The sequence below is a fragment of the Misgurnus anguillicaudatus genome, chromosome 19 (genome assembly GCF_027580225.2).
Source record: "Misgurnus anguillicaudatus chromosome 19, ASM2758022v2, whole genome shotgun sequence".
Taxonomy (NCBI): domain Eukaryota; kingdom Metazoa; phylum Chordata; class Actinopteri; order Cypriniformes; family Cobitidae; genus Misgurnus; species Misgurnus anguillicaudatus.
In genome coordinates, this window is record NC_073355.2 from 27,366,562 (window position 1) to 27,389,757 (window position 23,196).

The 23,196-nt window shown below is 38.6% G+C and overlaps 3 protein-coding genes and 2 non-coding genes across 8 annotated transcripts; all 5 read left to right on the top strand.

The window, feature by feature from the left end:
• The first annotated feature begins 200 nt into the window (after positions 1-200).
• rpl27 (ribosomal protein L27) lies at positions 201-3,137 on the top strand. The gene is made up of 5 exons (XM_055194086.2): positions 201-278; positions 903-985; positions 1,075-1,244; positions 2,611-2,721; positions 3,044-3,137. The coding sequence occupies exons 2-5, from the start codon at positions 905-907 to the stop codon at positions 3,090-3,092; spliced, it is 411 nt and encodes a 136-aa protein (XP_055050061.1). The 5' UTR covers positions 201-278; positions 903-904; the 3' UTR covers positions 3,093-3,137.
• Positions 3,138-5,272: 2,135 nt separating this feature from the next.
• On the top strand, positions 5,273-17,638 carry slc25a39 (solute carrier family 25 member 39). Of its 4 annotated transcripts, none has more exons than XM_073857325.1 (12): positions 5,273-5,431; positions 10,038-10,147; positions 10,299-10,358; positions 11,208-11,258; positions 13,087-13,190; positions 13,272-13,345; positions 14,717-14,841; positions 14,933-15,106; positions 15,206-15,315; positions 15,955-16,051; positions 16,225-16,308; positions 16,425-17,638. In XM_073857325.1, exons 2-12 carry the CDS (start codon positions 10,051-10,053, stop codon positions 16,541-16,543), a joined length of 1,095 nt encoding a protein of 364 aa, XP_073713426.1. In that variant the 5' UTR covers positions 5,273-5,431; positions 10,038-10,050; the 3' UTR covers positions 16,544-17,638. The 4 variants fall into 4 exon arrangements, with proteins under 4 accessions (XP_073713426.1, XP_073713428.1, XP_073713429.1 ...); XM_073857327.1 differs by having other exon boundaries at positions 15,955-16,036; XM_073857326.1 differs by lacking the exon at positions 5,273-5,431 and adding an exon at positions 5,472-5,599.
• Positions 17,639-18,504: 866 nt separating this feature from the next.
• rpl3 (ribosomal protein L3) lies at positions 18,505-22,143 on the top strand. Its single transcript, XM_055194087.2, has 9 exons — positions 18,505-18,658; positions 19,121-19,313; positions 19,555-19,723; positions 20,126-20,261; positions 20,374-20,560; positions 20,777-20,937; positions 21,019-21,120; positions 21,205-21,420; positions 22,030-22,143. The coding sequence occupies exons 1-9, from the start codon at positions 18,533-18,535 to the stop codon at positions 22,072-22,074; spliced, it is 1,335 nt and encodes a 444-aa protein (XP_055050062.2). The 5' UTR covers positions 18,505-18,532; the 3' UTR covers positions 22,075-22,143.
• On the top strand, positions 20,615-20,706 carry LOC129436991 (small nucleolar RNA U83B). Its single transcript, XR_008642048.2, has one exon. It is a non-coding gene; the product is annotated as a small nucleolar RNA U83B (small nucleolar RNA).
• On the top strand, positions 21,828-21,961 carry LOC129436989 (small nucleolar RNA SNORA54). Its single transcript, XR_008642046.1, has one exon. It is a non-coding gene; the product is annotated as a small nucleolar RNA SNORA54 (small nucleolar RNA).
• Positions 22,144-23,196: the final 1,053 nt, after the last annotated feature.

Below are 23,196 nucleotides of genomic sequence, written 5' to 3' on the forward strand. Positions count from 1 at the left end.
AACATTTTAATAGATTTCTATAGAGATGTGCGTAAATCAATTTTACGTGTTTAAAAACAACAACTATTTTTGTATATTGCAAATGCAATAAAAAAACTTTTTTGTTGGTGTTTACAGCTATGGCAGTAGAGGGCGACAGTCTTTTCACCAATGTGCGCGTGCGCATGGGCTCTCCGTAGAACAAATGGGCGGAAATACGTCATTCCTCGCGGGTGTCAAGGGTCACGTTCGCTCTTTCTACTTCCTTTCCTGTTGTCGTCCGCCATAGAGCACCATCAGTAAGTTTTATATAGGAGAAAATAATCCATGCCCATCAATAAACAAATAAGGACTGTTGATCTTTCTGTCATATAATTTATAAAGATGATATCCATGGCAACATATTAAGCTGTTTATTTAAGAAATATAACGGTAATATTCAGAGATAAACGGCTTAGTAGTCACACCGTTTCTAACATGATAGCATTCTTTCCTTCTCGTCCACGATTTGCGAACAGTTGATGGCAGCGTGTGTTTATTATTGCTGGTGTTTGGTAGTAATGATTATGTATCTAAAAGTTTAAAATGCGTTGTGAAATAATTACAAATCTTGACATTCACTAGAACGGTTTATTACAACAAGTTAGCATAGTGTGGTAAAGCTTAACATACAGTCATGTCTGCTATATGCGTAACAGTTACCTTTTTGGTACATTTACTATATTGAATAGTAAAGGTCTACAATTTCATCAGTATTTAGTTTGTTAAACCATGCTTGTTGCATTATTGCGTTCGCGTTAGGTGTTTTGACTAATAGCAGGTCACTCTGTTTATGGTCTGTAGCTTGCTGCTAAACTTTTAGGATGATAGATTAGTAGTAGGGTTTTCTTAAGGTTTTAACATACAAGCTTATGTTTTTTTAGAGATGGGCAAGTTTATGAAACCTGGCAAAGTGGTGATGGTCCTGGCTGGACGTTATGCCGGACGCAAGGCTGTAATTGTCAAGGTATGTTGACTAAGATCTTCATCTTACTGTCTGGATGAAACTATGTTTAATGGGAATGACCGTCTTGTGTGATTTTACTATGCTTACAGAACATAGATGATGGCACTGCAGACCGTCCATACAGCCACGCTCTGGTCGCAGGTATTGACCGTTATCCTCGTAAAGTCACAACAACCATGGGCAAGAAGAAGGTTGCCAAGAGGTCCAAGATCAAGGCCTTTGTTAAGGTGTTCAACTACAATCACCTGATGCCAACCAGGTATAAACGGTTTTTAAGGTTGCTTGATGGTTTTGTTGTGGTTTACTGGGAATAGGCCGATGACAGGTTTGTGATTCTAGGTTTACAAGTGTCATTGAACTAATATGCAATTCTGAGCAGTGTTAAAGGGATAGTTAAGCAGAAATGAAATCACTCCATGTTTTACTTGCCCTCAAGCCACTTGAAATACCAATGTCCATCATCTTTCAGACAAACACATTTCTGTTATTTTGGAACGGGGATGGGCGGCTTCGGTCCTGGAGGGGCGGTGTCCTGCAGAGTTTAGCTCCAACTTGCCTTGGCACACCTGCCTGAAAGTTTCTAGTATGCCTGCCTATTTATTAATTATGATTGGAGCTGGGCTCTGCAGGACACCGGCCCTCCAGGACCCAAGTTGCCCATCCCTGTTTTAGAATGTGTCCTAGCTCTTCCAAGCTTTATAAAGGTAGGAAACAGGATCCATGCATTTCAAGCCCAAAAAGTGCATCCATCCTTCAAAGATCCAGTGGGTTAATATAGACTTTCTTGGGTCAATAGATGTGATTTTGTAAGAAAAAACTTAACAAACTAAAATGAATAGCTTCCAGTAACAATGCTGTCTTGGAGAAAAACAACAACAATGGCAGTTACATGTTAAAATAAGATTAAAAAATAAAAACTGAGTGAGATTTTGATATAAGACAACAGGATATTGAGTTATCCAAATCTGTGACTAAAACAACTCACAACACATGGTTCTCGTGAGAGTCTCTTATTACAGATCGTATGCATCGTACCTATGCATAATGTGCATTGGATGCTACTGGAATCTAGTCATTATATTTTATAATTTTTAATAAACTACTTTAATTACCATCAAAAGGCCTTTAGTAACTTATTCTGTGAGGAATGGATGCACTTTTTTGGCTTGAAAGTTGCGGACCCTGTTTATTTACATTGTGGGGCTTGTAGGAGCCAGAACATTTTCTAAATGTCTTTTTCAGTCATACCTTGTTGATTTGACCATTTTTATCTGTTTGGGTAGTATTCATGCAGTTTCAATTACCATTAACAGTACTCCAGTGGGTTAATCTGTATTGTGCAATCAATTAAGAAAGGTTAATAATTAGTTACTTGAAAATCCATTATCGTTGCATTTCTCTTAAAAGCAGAAAATAGATCAGGTTCAGTGAATATAAATCAGTTGAGCTCTCCACAAGCTCGTCTTGTTTCCTAAAGCCAGAATGTAAAGTCTTTTATCCAGTTGTGATAGTATGTGGTGTTTGGTGTGATCTGTGATTTGGTGTTTAGTTTTTTTTGGGGGGGGTCTTGTTATAAATACGTGTTTAATGTAATTGATTCACACAATTTACATTTTTTTTCTCAGGTACTCTGTTGACATTCCTCTGGACAAAACAGTTGTGAACAAGGATGTTTTCAGGGATCCTGCTCTGAAGCGCAAAGCCAGGAGGGAGGCCAAGGTTAAGTTTGAGGAGAGGTATGTTGTTGTCACCATGTGCACCCGAGCAGTTCAGAGTAATAATTTCACATTCTACTACTGTAGAAACCCAGGTCAGCACAGCAAAATGTAAAAAAAAAGAATATTTCTTCATTTAAATTCAGGAAATGTTGTGTGATTAAGGTTATCTTACACAATGCCCTTGTTGGTTCTCATTCTAAACTTGCTGATTTTAGGCCTTGGTGCTAAATGTGGGAACTGTCTGTACACTGGACAAAATATTATTTTTATTAAGGGTGTGATAATGTACTGTTCTGCATGTGGTTATACAGCGAATAACAGTGAATGTTTTGTCTTACAGGTACAAGACGGGCAAGAACAAGTGGTTCTTTCAGAAGCTCAGATTCTAAGCTTTCGTTGGTTTCGCAAATAAATCTGTAAAAATCCCAAAAACACTCCTTGTCTTTTGTTGACTTCTTGACACTGATCATTACCTTAAATTATCTCTTTGATAAGTATTGCAAACACTTCTTGATGTCTAATAATCTCTGTGGCCTGTTGCATAAACTTCTAAGACTAGTCTTAAACAGTTATAAGTCTTCAAGAAAAAAAAACATGACTAACTTTTAAGTATGTTACATACCAAGGAGGATTAGGGCCAAGCTAAAAAAAATCTTGAGATTAAAGTCATTAAAATGCGAGAATAAAGTAAATATTTAATGAGAAAAATGTACGAATAAATATAATTAAGAGAATTAAGTCATTATTTAACAAGAATAAAGTCGTGAAATTTCAAGAATGAAGTAAATAAATTTAAGCTTATTTTTATGTTTACTGCATTAAGACAGTTATATAAATACACAAAATTCACTACACTCTATATTATTAATAAGCATGTATGGTCAAGCAGAAAAGCCCAGAACGTGCTTGTTTTCATTGAAGGAAACAAACGTGCTCTTTAGCGGTTTGTTTTTATTCTGGGATCTTCTACTTGCCTGTACACAGAATGTTTTATTAATAAAATGTTTGCTGAATTTGGTGTTTTAATATTACTGTGTAGATGCATTAAGCCACATTCAATGTTGTCTTTTAGGGTTTTATAAGGGTCTGCACATAACGTAAAGCTTTTATATTGTTGCTTTCATAAGAACACGCCTAAAGTGAAACATAGCCTACTCGTTGCATTTATCTCAATGGTTCACAAAGCTGCAGGGTCTTTCCATTTCTCCCTCGCCAATACGATTAAAATCTCCCATCACCTGTGCACTTTCGTTTAGGTGCTCCATGTGTGTAATATTTACCCTACCCAATTAACAAAACCCTTTATTCATCACAATATTCTGTTCATTGCATGCATGTTTTATTAAGGTGTACTGAATTTTGTTCGTTCACATTATCTCCCCCCATATTGCCTTTTATATGAGGGAGATTCCTTAAAATTGCCTTTCTGCATTCCTCTCATATAGTTTTATTAATAAGACGGGTATCTAATCTGGTATCTGCTTTGCAGATCTGCTTGTTCACATCACTCCAAACACGTTAATGTAAAAATATGAGATTATTATCAAAATATTATATTACTTAAAAATATTACATTTACTTTATTCTCGTTAAAAAACGACTTTATTCTTGTTAAAAACAACTTTATGCTCGGGGTTGTATTTGTTCTGACTTTTTTCTTGTTGAATGGTGGCTTTGTTCTCGCATTTTAATGACTTCAAGATTTATTTGTTTTTTGTTTGAGCTTGGCCCTAATCCTCCTTGGTAGTTACATGTAATGATGGATTGGTCTAATTTAAATCCAAACACTAAGATAAAAAGACTGCTAAAATGTAAACCCTGTAATTAACTGTAAGTCACTTCTGCAAAATCCATAAATGTTTACTTATTTTTAAAGTTGTTTAGGAGCAATTGTTGGTTTTAAACAGTGTGTTATATGATGAATGTTAAAGCAGTAACTGAATAGACAAGGTAGATGCAAGCTGAGGCAGTACTTACACTTGGTCAACTGTCTAATAAGTAAAAAAAATAGTTTTGTAGTTGAGTTCCATAACAAAAAAGCTCCATAACAAACAACTTTATTTGTTTATTGACTTAATCTTGTTTTCATATGCTTTAGTAGAATTGGCAAATAACCTCTGACCTGCTGCAAACATTGTGTGAATATTGAGTTATATAATATTGAGTTAATTAGTCAACTGCGTGCATGCTAGAGGAAAGTGATCTATCAGGACTAGGCACTTTTAATGAACTCCCGGAGGGATGCAAGTAATAAACGTAGGCTGTGTTTAGTTGTTGGTAATAACATGAGACAACTTGACAGTTAACGCTTTTAACATTTTGGGATCTACTGATTCTTTATAAACTAAATGAGCCTTGCATTACGAACATCTCCCAAATAAAGTTTTTCTATTATAAAAGCTTTTAAATGGAGTTTCTGGGAGTGACGTATATTTAGCCGCCATGGAATATAATAAACTATACCATTAAAAATACAAGCTTAACGTTTACCCCATAAGAAACAAAGGCCGATGTAATAACAAAACGCCTCTTGTGATGACAAGTCAAAAACAAACATGAAGCTTCAGTACAGTTGGCATGAGTTCATCCGCCAGAGGGTGCAGTCACAGTGAAACTTGTGTGTATTACAGCTGCTCAGTGCTCAGACAGCGAGCATTGTAAGGTCGCGATTCAGAATGGCATAAAGCGACCAAATGCATAAACAGACGGCCTCCGTTTTAGATTAAAGGTGAGTTACCTGCATGCCTCTTTCATATGAGCTGTTCTGCTCATCTTTAAGTAGCGTAGTTTTGTCTGTTTCATTAGCTTCGTAAACAATGTCTGCGCCATTGCGTTTAATGCGATCATCATACAGCTCATGAAACACAGCACTCATTTAAAACTGCACACAGGGAAGGTAATGCTAGTGCTATCTAATTATTGTAACGTTTTATAAGCTGCCTGCTTTGTTGGTAACCGATATTATTTTGCAGTTTAATTATTTTTTATTTAGTTCTGTTCAGGCACTTTTTTAGCTACCAAAGACTTGATCAACATGCTCGAATGGTTTTTCTTCTTGAGGTTGTCAGTACATTTTTTTCTTTCTTTTTAAATTAAGAATGATTTTAAGTGTTTTCCTGATCTTAAAGAGAACATTAACAATGTATAAATACATTTTCTGTAAGCAATCGGATTCTGTTCACGATATTTAAACGACCAACGGTTGAAACATTCAGTTATACACTTTTTTCAATTCAAATGATGTCATCGTTTGATTAATTTAAAATATTGCGCGTGCTATTTACATGATGCAGTCGTTCATAATATAATTTGGTTGTAGAAGCTTTATTTATAATAAATCCCCAAAAACAAAATGGTTTCCACAGCATGCACCAAACCTAACGTTACATCTGTATCACGGTTTTGTTTCTCAAATGTATTGCATCAGAGAGGGTGTTATAAAATGTTTAATTCCTCCTCTTATATAACACAACAGGAATAAAGTGAGATATCTGCTAGCAGCACTGCAGCAATCATCTTTTATAGCATTTTAGCCCTACATACATTTCATAAACATGTCTGAGTTTGACCTACATGGGAGTCCTTAAAGTCAGGCATTGTAACACTGACTGACAGATGAATATTTTTTCTTTGCTTATTTTTGCATATTTGCTTATTAATTTTAACAGCTTAATTGCTGTGATTAAATCTGGCATTGGCTTTGTGGATTTTGACATGGTATAATCCCATGAAAAACATCTCTGTGAACAAAAGGCACTTGTAACTCAATACTCAATGCGTGTTGCAGGCTAAATAAGGCCAGGTTGTACATTTCTTCTGCACGTTTGGTATTGATCAAAGTCTCCTAATGAGGTGTTTCCTTAAAGGCTGTGTGTGTTGGGTTTTTGCAAGAGTTTGTAGGGTATGGGGAGGGTGACCCTCCCTTAACTCTGGGCTTAATAGATAAGATATCAGCATGCTAGGGCCAAGCCTTTATGATCATCCCCACCTCTTGCAGTTTCTTTAAAGGGGTCATAGTGTGAAAATCTGACTTTTTCCGTGTTTACGTGCTATAATTGGGTCCCCAGTGCTTCTATCAACCTAGAAAACATGAAAAAGATCAACCTAGTAACTTTGTTTGGGTAAGCCATTTTCTGCAAGCATGTGAAAAATTAGGTTCTTCAGATTTCGCCTGTTTTGTGAGGCCAATTACAGTAATACTGCCACTTAGGGGCTGTTTACACTTGGTATTAAGATGTGTTTTCGTCGATCGGACAGTGTTAATTTTGGCAGCAAATTCTGATTTAGTCTTAGTCTTAGTCTTTTGAATAACACACCATTTAGTTTTAGTCTTATTTTAGTCATCTGAAATCTTTTAGTCTTAGTCTAGTTTTAGTCGACGAAATATCATAAGAGTTTTAGTCTTAGTCCAGTCTTACATTTTTTAGTCTGTTATGGAATGGTATCAAGGTTTGAATATGCAATACAGAAACAGATTTAATGGTTGTTAGAAAACACGTATTATTATTTTATTCTTAATGTCAAAAAAACTGACCGTGGCTTTATAAAAAGATATCACATAAAACAAGCATAAGGCCCGCTCTACCTAAAAATATACATGGTCCCTGAAAAAGATATGCATTCTCCCTAAATGACATGCACACACAGACACACGCGCGCGCACACACACAGACAGAGACACACACACACGCACTTACGCACGCACTTTGTCCAGTCATGTAAAACAACAACATCTACTATAATAGTAACGTTACACATTTCATTCAATTTGAGGACACTGAATATTTATACTCAGCATTAATTCAGACAAACCAATACAATCAATACAGTTCAGAGGTGTATTCCTTTCGTTTCTATGTTATTCCAAGTTTAGCGAAAACACGGTAGTTTATCTGATAGCGTGTATGCTTACCTTCGCATGTATTTCTGGATGAGTCGTCTTTACAGGCTGTCGTCTTGTCATATTTGAAGTGTGACCAGTTTAGACGCTACAGTAGCTCTGACATTGACATTTGTTGTTAATGAGACATGTCTTCGGACCGGGTGCAAAACGTTAGCGTGTTGCTAACGAGCGAAGTCAACTAAAATCAGCCAAAGCTGGGTAACTAAGACGGTAGCTACAACTAAATATAATGTAAACAACCTGTTGTGAAAACGAACTTTGCCGCGGGTTTTTAAAATGGCTCTGCCGACTGCTGCCTCCGTAGATCAACCTACCCTAACAGATTCGCTCTGATTGGATTTCTTCACAACTTGTCCCACAAAATGAGTCGCTCTGATTGGATCTCTTGTCCATTCGTCCCTCCCTAACATTTTCGTCTTATTTTTATTCGTTGACTAAAGTGTCAGTTATATTTCGTTACAGTCTTCGTCATCATATCTGACTTTTATTTAGTTTTTATTTAGTTTTCGTCCGTGAAAAAAGGTTCGTTGACGAATATTTTTCGTCATCGTCTTCGTTAACGAAATTAACACTGCGATCGGATCAAAAGTGGACAAGAGAGACACATCACGTTTACACCTGGTATTTAAAGGGATACTTCACCGATTTAGCATTCAGCTTTGTATCTGTAGAAACCCGGCAGTATTACTGAATGACCATGTTTCCCTCCCTCATTTCCCCCTGAGAGGAGAGATATCTGCATTTTGGTTCTGCAAAAAAGTCCTCCGATGATGTAATATGACGATTTTTGCATCATCGGAGGACTTTTTTGCAGAACCAAAATGCAGATATCTCTCCTCTCAGGGGGAAATGATGGAGGGAAACATGGTCATTCAGTAATACTGCCGGGCTTCTACAGATACAAAGCTGAATGCTAAATCGGTGAAGTATCCCTTTAAATCCGTCTCTTTTGTCCACTTCTGTCCTGAATACTGTGAGGGGGTGGTCTGTTGAGATACGGTGGGCGAGTCTCTGCGGTCATTCAAACCCGAGCGGGAGTAATTATGAGTTTATATGGATGCAAACTAATATTATGTCAGAGTCCACTGCTTGTTTAGCAAGTAAACATGCTGCACAGTGTTTTGTACGTGTGTATGTAAGAGCTTTCTCTGAATTTTCAGCGCAATTGATGAAATAGGATCGCGCAACTTTCACATGCTTTCAAAACGAAGCTACGGAGATCAGCCGCTTTAGCTTCATCAATGAAAGGCTAAAAATAGCGCTGTTCAACGTATGTTCACGCCAGAAGTCAAAAAAAGACGTAAAACTTGTGTTTAATAGACCCCTTCAAGGTTTGTAAACATTGAATGACTATCGGGTGCGCGCGCAGCACGGGGTCGAACTGTTCATACCATTTAGGCTTAATAATTTAATCTAACAGTGCTGAAAAATGATGACTTACCTCAAATGAAGTGAGCACTACAAACACAAGCCTCTTTGATCTTTGCATTGTCCCAGTCTGCACGTTAATTGCTTGCAGACGCAGATGTTGTATTTTTTTGTTTTTGAGATTCTGCATGACTCGCGAAAACTTAACGGAAGACTTGGTGCGATTTTCACAGCCCACGACGTAAGTAGGCATTTTTGATGATACCGAATAATACGCAACTGAATCTGCTGTAATGACTTTTCTGACCCCGACATGCGCAGTGGGAACAGCCTGTGACGTGAACCGTGAAGGGGTCTATACCTCAGATTAGATAAATGGGCGGAGAGAAGGCAGTCGCGTGTGGCTGTTCGAACACATTCAACCACATGTGCGTTCCGCAACTCCAAAGCAATCCGATCGAAAGTGGTTTCGACTACCTCTGGATGTGGTTGAAAGTGGTCGAAAGTGGACAAGCTCAAAACATTTTGAACACCGTTTACACCTGGCGTTAACATCGTCCACTTGTGATCCGATCGACGAAAACGCATGTTAAGGCCTCTAATCTGCGCTATCCAACCACGTGACTGCCATTTAGTGCAGAGAGAAAGAGAGAGAGAAAAAATAATTGACAGCACAATTCAGTTTCAATTACGACAAACCACCATCATAAACGTGCTCAAGGTTTGCATGTCATCTGCTCATTTGCATTTTAAGTGACACACCAAAAAATGGCTCACTTTTGATCAGGCCTAGAAAGTGGCGATTTTAACATGCTATAATAAATTATCTGTGGAGTATTTTGAGCCTAACCTTCACATATGTACTCTGCACCAAATATTTATTTAAAAAAATCTCACTATGACCCCTTTTAATCAATAAATGCTGGCATAAATGCTGCTTTTTAAGTGTATGCGACATTGCCAAAACATGACATGCATACACAACGTGATATTAACATCCTAAATATGGCATGTGTGTCCATGCAATATACCTCTATGTATCATCTATTTCTATGTATTTCAGGTAGGCTGGCAGGATGGGGGAAGGACCTGCAGCCAGACCTTCGGCTGCTATTACGCCTGTGCAGCAGATGCTGGCATCTGGCACTGGGGCATTACTAACATCTCTTTTCGGTGAGTAAATACCCCTATATAGTGCTGTATTTGGGGGCAGCCATTTTGTGGTAGTATCCCAAAATGAATGACATGGTGGTGCATGCAGTACTTTTGCTGCACTAACTTGTTTTACTAAATTATTAGTGTTTCGCTGTATCTTGTGCTACAGTCACACCGTTGGATGTGGTGAAGATCAGACTTCAATCTCAGCAAGCTCCCCTCCATCAAGGTACAGATCTCAGGAAGTTTCTTAACTTTTATAAACATACTGAATCTCAGCTGGCTAAAGAGTGTAATTGACCCTAATAGTCACAATAAATCAACATAAACATCAGTTTCATTCTTCCTGAAGTTAAAAAGCAAAGTAGCCAAAATGAAATGTATTTTCTTAGAGGGAGGTTTTTATTTAGACTCACTTTAGCAAGTTTACAACAAATGCATGAAACATCTTCAGTGTTGTATGGCCCTATTGTGTAGTATCAGCCTTAAGGGGCGGTCACACTACACATTTAGTTCCATCGACTTCCTTTCATACGCCTGCAAATGAGACTGCAAGCTTGTGAGAAGATATATTTTCGCAAGTATGTGGAACTCTGACCTGCCAATTCATTTTATGTGGAGACATGTGACCAGTAGAAAACTGGTACATCATGGCGTGACCTTTGATGAGGCTCTTCTCGCCCATATTCTCAGCAATGTCCAAAAGATATTTGCATGCTCAAAGTTAGTGTTACTGCCCCTTTAAGAGTGTTGCAAGCTTACGGTACATTCACACGGGGTGAAAGCGTTAATGCTTGACGGAAGGCTTGTCTGAAGCATGGCCAACAGCCAATCACAGTGGCCGCAACACTGCTCCTGTCTTGCTAAAAACGTAATCTGATTGGCTGAATCATGCATTGGCGCTTGAAAATTTTTGCTTGAGATTAAACTGAGGTTTAGGCCAAATATGTGTCAAATGCCAGCAAAACTCAAGCTTCAGCTAATAACGCACTGTAAGCCCTTAACAACTAAGTTTTTTCTTGCACCTAAGCTTTGGTTTGCTTTTGCAATATATGGACATTATCTTTCTCTCTCATAGCCCTAGCAGCAGATTCGAGGCCCTGGACTGGGGTCATTCGGCCGTCTAAATGTGAGTATGTGCAAGCAGGCATTGTTCCTTTATCTATGTGTTCACAATAATCGCTTTACCATTGCTTACTCTAATAACTACTTACAAAATTCACCTTGATGAAAACATTTACAAGACAACATTGATGTTCACACTGTACATAAATCTAATCTGTTTTCTAATTCAATCTTAAGGAATGTTTGCACTTTACTTTTGTAATTAATTCAGAATTGTTCATCACTTACCATGATATTGACTTGATGACTTGCATGAAATGAAATGATAATGGAAAAGGCAAATCAGCAGAATTCCTGTTAACAAATAAATGGGTTTCTGTATCAGCATTTCTAAATCCAGATTGAAAACAGAGCATTGGAGGACAGGTTCGGTGTTTTGCACTTGGAGCCCTGTTTTCGGATTGTTTGTGATGAGGTGGAGCGGTTTTGACTGGAATTTCGACATTTGCGGCTGCCCAGAGAATTTTTGGGTGTTTGTGTTTCAGCTCCTACCTTTACAATGCGTTTAATGGTGCTCTGGAACAATCCTTTCTAAAATGCATTAAACTTTCGTTTACAAAGACGTGAAACTTGTCGAGTGGTCGGGGGTGTTCAGTGATATGCTCACACAAAAATCGCGTTAAAAGATGCTTTCCAACAGCTGTTTTAGCATTCGTTGTTAACTTGTGGACCTATTTTTCCAAACGCCTCTCACCCGTACATTCTTCCGCTTAGAGCTTGAATAATAGACACTCCAGCCCAGTTGGTGGCGCTAATCCGCCATTGCCAATTGCAAGAATAGAAACAAAGTTCCCGGCGCGGAGTAATACCGTACCTCACAGCACAGCTAATAGTCAATGGAGTTGGCAAAAACTACGATAAAACCTGTTGGAATGCGTATTTTGCAGCGATTTTTGTGTGAGCATACCAGTGAACACCCCTGACCACTCGGTGAGTTTCACGTCTTTGTAAACGAAAGTTTAATGCATTTTAGGAAGGATTGTTCAAGTGCACCATTAAACCCATTCTAAAGGTAGGAGCTGAAACACAAACACCCAAAAATTCTCTGGGCAGCCGCATATGTTGAAATTTCAGTCAAAACCGTTCTATTTCATCATAAACAATCTGAAAACAGGGCTTTAAGTGTAAAGTGCCGAACTTGTCCTTTAAATCCTTCTGAATCTTTCTTAAACTTTAAAGTTTAATCTAGTAAATTAGTTGGCGGTAATTTGATAACTATACTTTTCCCCAATAAAACTGATGTTGAGTGATCGAGAGTGTTTGCGTAATGCTGCACAGGCATTTTGCAGACTGCACTTCCAGATGCCCTACGCGCCATGGTCTTGGTTTACAACCACAGTGTTAGATTTTGAGTGCAGTAAGAAAAATTATTCTTGCGAAAAAATGCGGATCTTTTTAAAATTTGCAAAAAAGAAAAACAAACAAATGCCAATTAGGTTTCCATCAAGTTGTTTGAGTGCAAATGTATATATAGTTAGTTATAATTAAACAACATAGCAGTGAAAAATTACATGAAGAATGAACTCGTGCCAGGTTTGTTTATCTTTGTAGAAAGCCTTACCTTGAACCTGTATTTCAGAATGTCTAAAAATAGTAGGAAATCGGTTTGTTTGTGCCAAAGCTGGATTTGGTTTACTCGACACTGTAATAGCAGGGTTGGTGTCATGGCCACTAATATTTATAAAACCTCTTATCTAAGGTTTTGGTCCTAATGATCAAATCCTTTTAACTGAATAGGAAATTAATGAAAGTAGAGTACAAAAAAACGTAAACAAATTGTGATTTATGATTGAGTTATGTTAATGTTAGGTTGTGTTTTGGTTGTTTTCTAGGGAAATGTTTTCTCTATTGTAACGGGCTGATGGATCACATCTATGTATGTCGGAATGTTTCGGCCTGCTCTGGCTGGTACAAAACCCCCACCCACTTCAGTGGGACTTTGGTAAGGATTTGTATACATGCAGTTTCCCATTTGGGATTGCAAGTGTTTGTAATTACAATTTCTTGATGTTTTTACACTTTGGATGCATTTGTGAAGATCACACGCCATGAAGGTCTCAGGTCTCTGTGGAGCGGACTTCCCCCCACACTGTAAGTTCAGCTATGAAGTACTGGTGTGAGGTTCAAGTACATTCTGACCTACATGTCTGTGCCAAATTGGTTTTATAGGACAGAACTGGAGCAAATGTTGTCCGATCAAATCTAGTCATTTTACATTTGTTCATTTAGCAGACGCTTTCGTTCAAAGCAGCTTACAAATAAGAGAGCATTGAACATTTTGTCTGAGCCAACAAGCCTAGTCTACAAAACCATGTTTACAAGGAGGAGAAAAATTGAAGCTAGGAAGAGTTGAATAGTTTAGTCATACAACAAAACTGTTGTTCTTGTTCTGCAACTATGAAAGTTTGTGCAATCTGTTTAGTTTTAGCTATAACCTTGATGTAGATTTTACTTTATTTAAATTAAAGTAATGCTTCACCAAATAAGAAAATTGTCTTATCACTTACAGTAATTTACTCTATTTACCTTCCTTTATGCCATCTCGGATGATAATTTTAATATGCCATCATGTTATCTGCTTATGGGGCTCAACTTGCCAAAGCTCCAAGAAGCAAAGCCCTCCATTTAAATAATTCAAATGTCTCTAGTGGGTAAATGTATGCCCTATGAAGCTAATTTTGGAGTGAAAACGAATAACATCTTGAACTTGATGGTGATTAATACGTTGCGTATTCAGATATGTTGCGTAAGTTCAAGTTCTTGTTGCTTGTTTCGCTGACAAACATGCATGTAACAACTAGTCAATGTATTAACCTAATGGAGTAATTTGAATTACTTTAATGATGGATGTGATGTGCTTTTTGGAGCTTTGCCATGTTCAACTCAAAAAACTAAGTTTATACATCATACATCTGGGATGAGCAAATCATGAGAGAACTGTATATTTTGGTGAATTGTCACTTTACTTCACTTGTAAAGGTGCAGTTTTAAAAATTTAAAAGATCTATTAACAAAAATGCATTATAATACACATAACTTTATTTGCAGTTGTGTAAAAAGATCTTGCATAATGAACAGTTTTTATTATCATAGAATGAATCATGTCTATTTATACACTGTGGGTCTCCTTACAATGAATTCGCCATTTTGCACCGACATGTTTCTACAGTAGCCCTAAACGGACAAACTGCTCTACAGATCACATTTCACCACTATGTTGTCTCAGACGACGACATGCTTGTCCTGTGGCAGCTACTGTAGCTTCTCTATGCGTTTCGAAAGGGTGGGGTGAGCGGTGGACTGAACCCTTGGTTGCAATTCACAATCTTACCACTAGATCCTAGATTTAAATTTAAACACACCACCTTTAAACAACATGTTAATGCTATCCGAACAGTTTTTACTGTAATTTCACGTTTTTATGAATGCTTATTGAAATGTATGTTTCATTTGTTTGTGAAGTGTGATGGCGGTTCCTGCCACAATCATTTACTTCACCTGTTACGACCAACTGAGAGACTTCCTGCGTTATGGCATGGGCTATCAGGGTGACCATATCCCTCTAATAGCAGGAGGGCTAGCCAGATGTAAGTAGACGCTAATCCGTCCTGTCTAAATCGTGACCTGTGAGGTTCTGAAAGAATTTAACTGAAATGTTTTTCACTCTGTGGTGCTCAGTGGGAGCAGTGTCTGTGATCAGCCCTCTGGAGTTAGTCCGGACTAAGATGCAGTCCCGCAGGCTTCCCTACAGCGAGCTGGTGGCGTGTATCCGCTCAGCCGTAGCTCAGGATGGCTGTCTGTCTCTCTGGAGAGGTTGGGGACCAACTGTTTTGCGGGACGTGCCCTTTTCCGGTCAGTGTTGCCGTTTACACTTTTTCTAATGATTTTATGGTACATGTATTTTGTCCTGATCCAATATTTGAATTCTTTTGTGTGTTTTTTTATAACCAGCATTATATTGGTTTAACTATGAGCTGGTGAAGGCACAGCTGTGTGAGAAATACAGGGCACCACAGACCTCTTTCGCCATCAGTTTTACAGCAGGGGCCATATCGGGAACGGTGAGTGTCCTCTAAGGAGCCATTCACACAGAACACTTTCTAGCAGTAAAAACAGTTAAATGGAGCTCATGTGTTTATAGGCGCATTAACTCTCATTCACTGATGCTAAAATAAGCACTTTATAGGCTCGTCCATAGGTAAATATGCTTATCTCACCCCCAAGATTCATCTGATTGGTCCATTTGTTTTAAAAGTCTAATAGTGTAAGAAGCCAAACGTGCAAAAACATATGTATGCCGTGTTAAATAAATTAATTTGGGAATAAGTAAGTAAGGTCATAGTGAGAAGAAATATGAAACCATGAGAGAGGGAGTCTGCAGCACAGGTGAACAGTGAGAAATCTTATCTATCCTATGTGATTAACAATAAGGCCATTTTAGGTGAGATCAAATGCTAGACCGACTTTTGGTCAGATAGAACATGAAATTGATCTTTTGAACAGAAGGGTTCAAGTTCAAGTTGTTTGCATATTATTAAAAACAAAATAAAATTGATCAATGATAAAATTGGATTACAGAATAATCTTGGATTAGTTTCTTGTGTTGTTTAAGACCTTAAATACCCCATAAATGTCTGATCGTTAGATTAATGCTAATTTATTAATGCTGGCCTTCCTTATCTGAATATATTTTTATACAGATTGCTGCAATTCTGACCTTGCCATTTGACGTGGTAAAAACACGCAGGCAAATCCAGCTTGGAGAACTGGAGGCTCGCGAAGGTATCACAACTAGTGGTTTGTATAGTGTTTCCTGCTTAGTAGTAGTAGTTAATTAATTGAACAGAGTGGTGTCATTTAACCGGGGATGTTAAAAAACCTGTGATGTCATTCCTTATGTAAGATCAATGGAGAACTGATTACAACAACTGTCAGGCATCACATTTCATGACATTTTGGATATTTTACAGGAGTCTCTGTCAAGAAGCCATCCTCCACATGGAACATAATGAAAAATATCTGGACAGACATGGGATACAGGGGATTGTTTGCAGGTAAAGTCTAAAAGTGAATTACATAACTTTTATCTGACATCAATGTAAGTTAACTATCCAAACCCAGATATTACACACCTAACCACGTATTATTAAAACAACAATGCATTTTGCAGGTTTCCTCCCAAGAGTGATTAAAGTAGCTCCTGCCTGTGCAGTCATGATCAGCACTTATGAGTTCGGGAAGACTTTCTTTCAGAAGCGCAATTTGGATCAGGCAAGGTGTGGACTCTGAGTTGGACAAGAGGACCTGTAGTTTTCATTCTCCACTATCAAACACTAAACTCAGGACCAAACTAGGAAAGCTGGAGCTATACACTGAAAAAGCTTCTGTTCTCCTGAGCAAAAGAGAGAGACTATTCAACATGGCTTTTGCAAACACTGATGACTTTATTCCAGCGTTGTTGGCTTTTGTGCCTACAGATTGGCATAAGGAATCATACGCTAGGAAATTTTAAGTGATACCTTGCATCTGAGTCCTAAGCCCTCAGTTAAGATGCAATGAATAATGCACAAAGTTTCCCTGTGATGCCTTAAATGGGAATAAAACCAAAGCATGCTGGCAGGAAGACTACCTTCTGATAATTCCCACTAATGGCTACCGGTTGGATGTGACATCCAGCTTGTATCTGCAGTGCATGACTTGAAGTCTCTTTTATTAAAGACACTGTGATGCCCTCTGCTGTTTATGTTTAAGAAACCTCAAACAGAATGGATGAAACACTGATTACAGAGCTTTAGGCTCTTACGTACAGCAGGACTTGCTTTTTGGTCTAGAAATAGCAAGTCTGATTTTACTAAATCACAAAACTTTGCATGGGCACTGTATGCAAAAAAAAAAAGAAAACAGCTGTGAAGGTTTGATTTATTCAATTACATGCATTGAGAATGTAATGCATCTTTTCAGGACAGGCAAGTTCTCACTCGTCTAACAGTGTAAACACACCGTTGATCTGACAAGATCCACATTTTGACTAGTAACTTTTTTTTTATTATAAAACCTCAGTTTAAGCTTAAACAAGTTGTTATACATCACTTATGTATTCAGTTACTATACCTAAAGCGTACTACATAATTGAGTCATAGAATTCATTTCAGAGTAAATGTGATGGTGTACATGAAAGATAAATGGACATGCCCGAAACAGCACTTCAAGTAAATCTTTAATTTTAGGGGTATGCAGCAGTGCCAGTTAAGTTTGAGAACTTTATAAACGTATTTAGTTTATTTGTTTTATGTCTTGGAACTGGTGTGAGAATTTGTTTTATAGATTCTTTGATATTTTGTTAAAACACACTTGAATGTAAAGAATAAACATTTTAAAACATCACTATGCATGCTAATCATTCTTTTTTCCTATCAATGGCAGTAATACTAAAACAAACATTGAGAAAAAATGCTTAACTGAAACAAAATGAACATTGGTGGAAATTCCCCAAGTCTTTAATAAAAAGTATGTATTTTAAACACATCTTTGAATTTTAAATTATGTAGCATTCAATACTACTGCACGTCGAACTGAGAACGTGTCCAAATGCCCATAGAGGGCGACACAACACAACACGTGGAACATCGGGGTTTGGCTAGAAGGGAGACATCAATCGCCTAGATCCCGCGAGATATTGGGTTCGGGGTAGGATTGGAATGAAAACAGCGGTTCAGGCTAGATGGCATACGTTATGACCTAAATCCCATAACATTTTGGGTTTGGGGGTATGATTAGGGTAAAATAGCGCTTATCCGGCGAGATTTCGGCGTTTGCCGTATCCCTTCTAGCCCAACATAAGAGGCTTGTTTTTTTTTAATGAGTCAAACTAACATATTCAACATTTTTTTACATTAGCCAGGGGATGAGAGAGAAAAAGAATTAAATAAAAACATGAAAACATGCTGACATACATTAATACATTTAGCAGCTTTCTTGTTTATCAGCTTAACTTTTAATAGAAAAATACGGAATAATGGTTAATCACCATATTTACATTTATGAATACTTAACTTGGCCAACGAAAGTAAAACATTAATCAAATAATATTCCTTATGTAATGAGATATCATAAGAGAAAAAACAAATAAAACATATAAAAAGCTTGTTTGTCGCAAGAACCGACAGGCGATGACATCAAAGTACCGCGAGAACAAGTCAAGGAATCAGGAGTCGTCTGATTTCGAATCGCTCTCGCGGTACTTTGATGTCATCTGCTTGTTGGTTCTTGTAGCGCCGTATGAAGTCGAAAAAGTGTACAGTGGGGCGTGTACGTGGTGACGCAATGACGTACGAGCGCCCCACTGCCTTAAAAAGAAGCGCCGCCTTTCCATCGCTCTCTTTCAATCGGACTAGGGACAAAATGGTGAGTGTGGACTTGCTTTGAGAATCCGTCTTATATCAAAGGCATCCGTTTAATTTAACATCAATCCTTTTCGAAACATTAATTGTTATACATAAACGAATGTTCTGCTGTAATTATAATTTAGATCTGTTGCGCTTTGGACTATTAATCTGCACATGTTTGTTTGGCTGTAGAGGAAAATGGCAGCGATCTATTCAACACTAAACTAGAGTTATGATTTAAATGGTTTATAAAACACAACACGAATCTTGACATTTCATTCAACTTACGAATGTTAATTTCCACTTAATTCGTGGATATGATTTTCGCTTTAGCGTTTGTGTAGTAATATTATCTGCGCATGTGCGTAAGGCCTTTAGAAATGCACGATGGCCGCCGCCAGAAATGTTTGATACCTTTTGAAAGAGTTAATTGAATGCATTAAAAAAACGTATTAACATTTTTCTACGGTTTTATTTTCAGTCTCACCGTAAATTTTCGGCCCCACGCCACGGGTCTCTGGGCTTTCTGCCCCGCAAGAGGAGCCGTCGCCATCGTGGCAAGGTGAAGAGTTTCCCAAAGGATGATGCCAGCAAACCTGTTCACCTGACCGCCTTCCTCGGTTACAAGGCTGGCATGACCCACATCGTCCGTGAGGTCGATAGACCTGGCTCAAGTAAGTCGTTTGAATTTTCTTGCAGAGAATTAAAATGAGTTTGTTATCGTGGCCTTAGTTTTTTGCACACGTGTCTGCCAGTGATGATCTCCTCGACGGGCGGACATAATTGGGCTTTAAAGCCCCTGCTGAATGTCGAGTACTGAGAGCAGTTTCGTGAATTAAGTTCCTGTTCTAAACAATGTACTTTTAAAGATTAGTTATTTTGTATTTTGGTTAATATTTTATTTGTTTTTACCAGAGGTCAACAAAAAGGAGGTGGTTGAGGCAGTAACCATTGTGGAGACTCCTCCAATGATCGTTGTGGGTGTTGTTGGATACGTCATGACTCCTCGTGGTCTGCGCTCCTTCAAGACCATCTTTGCTGAGCACATCAGTGATGAGTGCAAACGTCGCTTTTACAAGAACTGGTAAGGCTTGACTCCTATAGTAATTAAATCCTTGATAGAATTCAGTTAAATTGTTACATTGCTTATGCATTTAGTCATGTAATTGCATGTATTGGAGCTTAAACTAGTTGGCCAGAGTAAACCGTTCAGTGTTTATTCCGAGCCATTCTAACATGTCGGTGTGGTGCAGCTCCGCTCAGGTGCCTCGTGCCCTGATGAGCTCCGGGCTCCTCTGGCCGGTGGAAAGGGCTCCTTAGAAACCGTGCCACGAGCTGAAAAGACCTAGTGCTGTCAAAGCCCACCTTTCTCATAAGGATGGGCGAACAGCCGTGCCCAGTTTCCTTCCTCTGGCCTTTTAGGCTATGAAGGGACTGTGTGCCAACCTCTCTTTGTGCCCCCCCCGGCCCTGTCTGCCATCCACAGGTACAAGTCCAAGAAGAAGGCTTTTACTAAGTACTGCAAGAGGTGGCAAGATGAAGAGGGCAAAAAGCAGCTGGAGAAAGACTTTGCCTCTATGAAGAAATACTGCCAGGTCATTCGCATCATTGCCCACACACAGGTATGTGGAGTGTCTGTAAACCTTTGGTGCTTTAAACGAGGGCTTTTTGCTTTTACGCATTACAACTCAAATGTCTTGTGGTTATTTGCTAATCTTCACTTTTATTCTGCAGATGCGCCTGCTGCCCCATAGACAAAAGAAGTCTCATCTGATGGAGGTTCAGCTGAACGGAGGCACCATCTCTGATAAGGTTGACTGGGCAAGAGAGAAGCTTGAGCAGTCTGTTCCCATCACCAGCGTTTTCGGTCAGGATGAGATGATTGACGTTATCGGTGTTACCAAGGGTCATGGATACAAGGGTAGGTCATGTTTGAATGTCTAGTTGTCTAATTTATAATTGCCCTATTAAGTCGTGCTTTTAATGATGAAAAACATGGATTATAGCGTCAGGCATGGCGCCCGAAATGCATGAGGAAAATCCCATGCTGCCTTCCTTCTGACAGCACATCTACTGTTAAATGTTATGTAAGTGAACTCCGTACAAGGCCAGATGCTCATCAATATTGTTTTTGCAGGTGTGACAAGCCGTTGGCACACAAAGAAGCTGCCCCGCAAGACCCATCGTGGTCTGCGTAAGGTGGCCTGTATTGGAGCTTGGCATCCTGCCCGTGTGGCCTTCTCTGTGGCTCGTGCTGGTCAGAAGGGCTACCATCACCGCACTGAGATCAACAAGAAGGTAAGCTTAAAAGAGTGATTTGCATTTCTGGTGTGATCAGTTTTGCTTGTTTCTTATTTCTCGTGATTTCTTTCATTTTAGATCTACAAGATTGGTGCAGGCTATTTTACAAAGGATGGAAAAGTGGTGAAAAACAACGCTGCTACGGATTACGATCTGTCCAACAAAAGCATCAACCCTCTGGTGAGTGTGCACTGCTTTTATTTTATTGATACTACAATCCCCAAAGTGCTTATAAAGACTGACTTTCTTTTGTTCCCTTATTAGGGTGGTTTTGTGCACTATGGTGAGGTGACCAATGATTTCCTCATGCTGAAAGGCTGCGTGGTGGGAACCAAGAAGAGGGTTTTGACTCTGCGCAAATCTCTTCTGGTTCAGACCAGCCGCCGTGCCCAGGAAAAGATCGACCTCAAATTCATCGACACCACTTCCAAATTTGGTCATGGCCGATTCCAGACCATCGAGGAGAAGAAAGTGTTTATGGTAAGAGTTTGACACTGAGAGAATGACTTGTCTGAGAGCAGCTTATCTGTTCTGTGCTTTGGGCATCCTCAATCATATTGTCTAGAGATGTAAGACTTGCGGTCTGCTTCACTAGCCTATGTCTGAATGCATTAGCACCCTTTTAAGGTGCTGCCTTTTTAAATTAATGTCTAATTTGGAAGATTTTTGCCCTGGGCTGTATAGAGGTGTTTGCATGTTGAATAATATTGCACATGCGTTGATGCCCACATCTAGCCTCAAGCAAAGAAACCCAAGGCACTTTAGCACAGGATTTGTGTGACTCCTGTATAGACTGATCATGTGCTGTTGCTTTCTCAGTTGTGATTGCATGACATTGACATAGTTAAAGAATGCAAGTTTTGGGTATGTGCCTTCTGTGCATCCACATGCACTGTTCGTAACCTGTTTCAGCCCATCAGTCTGAGAATTGGGTTCCATTCCAGTGCAAAAGTAAAATCAGTGAGGCAGGGGAGTAGTGCCCCATTTGTGCTTTCTCCCTGTTCACTCTCTGATGACATGACACTAGTTACATTAAAGTTATCTTTAAGTCTGACCACAGCTCCTAATGGATTTCTTATCTTTCAACAGGGACCCCTCAAGAAAGACCGTATTGCCAAGGAGGAAATCGCATAAGTGTGTTATGCACATTTTGTCTGTGGTGGTGTTATGCAGTACTGCAGAGTTTAATAAAAACGTAAAAACAAGTCTTGTGTGTTCCTGTTTTGTTAAAGGTGGTGTTTAAAGCGTTAAGTATTTGATTGGGAATATGTAGTGCTTTTGCGCACCCTCAGACTCCAAAGTTTCAAATAATGTATTTTCCTAATGAACCATACATCAAAGAAAAGCTTAAATAAATCGGGATGTGTATAAGTCTAAATTTTAAAAGACCCTTATTGCTGGTTTTGTGGTGAAGGGTCATATTTGCTTTGTTCTGGTACCTCAAGCATTTATTTCAGTAATGTTTTTGTATTAGATGTCCTGTAGATCTTGCACCACATCTAAGGGTGGTTTTTAATCACATCAGTTAGGCATATCTGCATGTATATCAATATCTGTTGTACTTCTACAAAGAAATAAGTTTCTGTGGCTGACCTCTGGGAAAGTTTGATCCAGTTAAGCAGTGCTGCATAGCAGGAAATGGATCAATGGCAGCCTTGTAGATCTTGCTGACGGTGAAATTCCTTGCCTTAAGGTGCATAGTCGATAATGAATGCTGTATATACCCTTAATTAGTATTTTTACATTCACAAGGTTTCTCTAGAGGACAAAAGTTTATTCAGAATGAGGTTAAAGATGACCACACTAAATCTGTCTTTCAAGGCCTCCATAGCAGAATAAGTTGCATATGTAAAAATCCTTGTAATTTCCCTCAATGTTATTTGTGTTCATTTTTCTGGTATATAAATGTCACTACTTCAGAAAGAATTGAGACCAGTAAGCTCCGTGTGAATGCAGTTTAAATTATTTCAAATCAATATTTCTACCAAAAACATTTCTCGCATATATTATTGGCATTGTGAATATTAAAGCATTTCAAGATTGAGTTGTCATGGACAATAGGTGTTACAAAGGTTGACAAAAACTGGTCTACACTACCTGTTGTACTTTTTGCCTTGCATAAAAATACAACACTGGCTTGCTTTACATATTTTAAAGATTATGTCCTTGAGAATTGAGCAAATGCATGTAAAGTGCAGCTATGGATTGAGAATTTTGTTTACGACAGTGTCCAAAGGGAACTCGCCTAATTAAGCC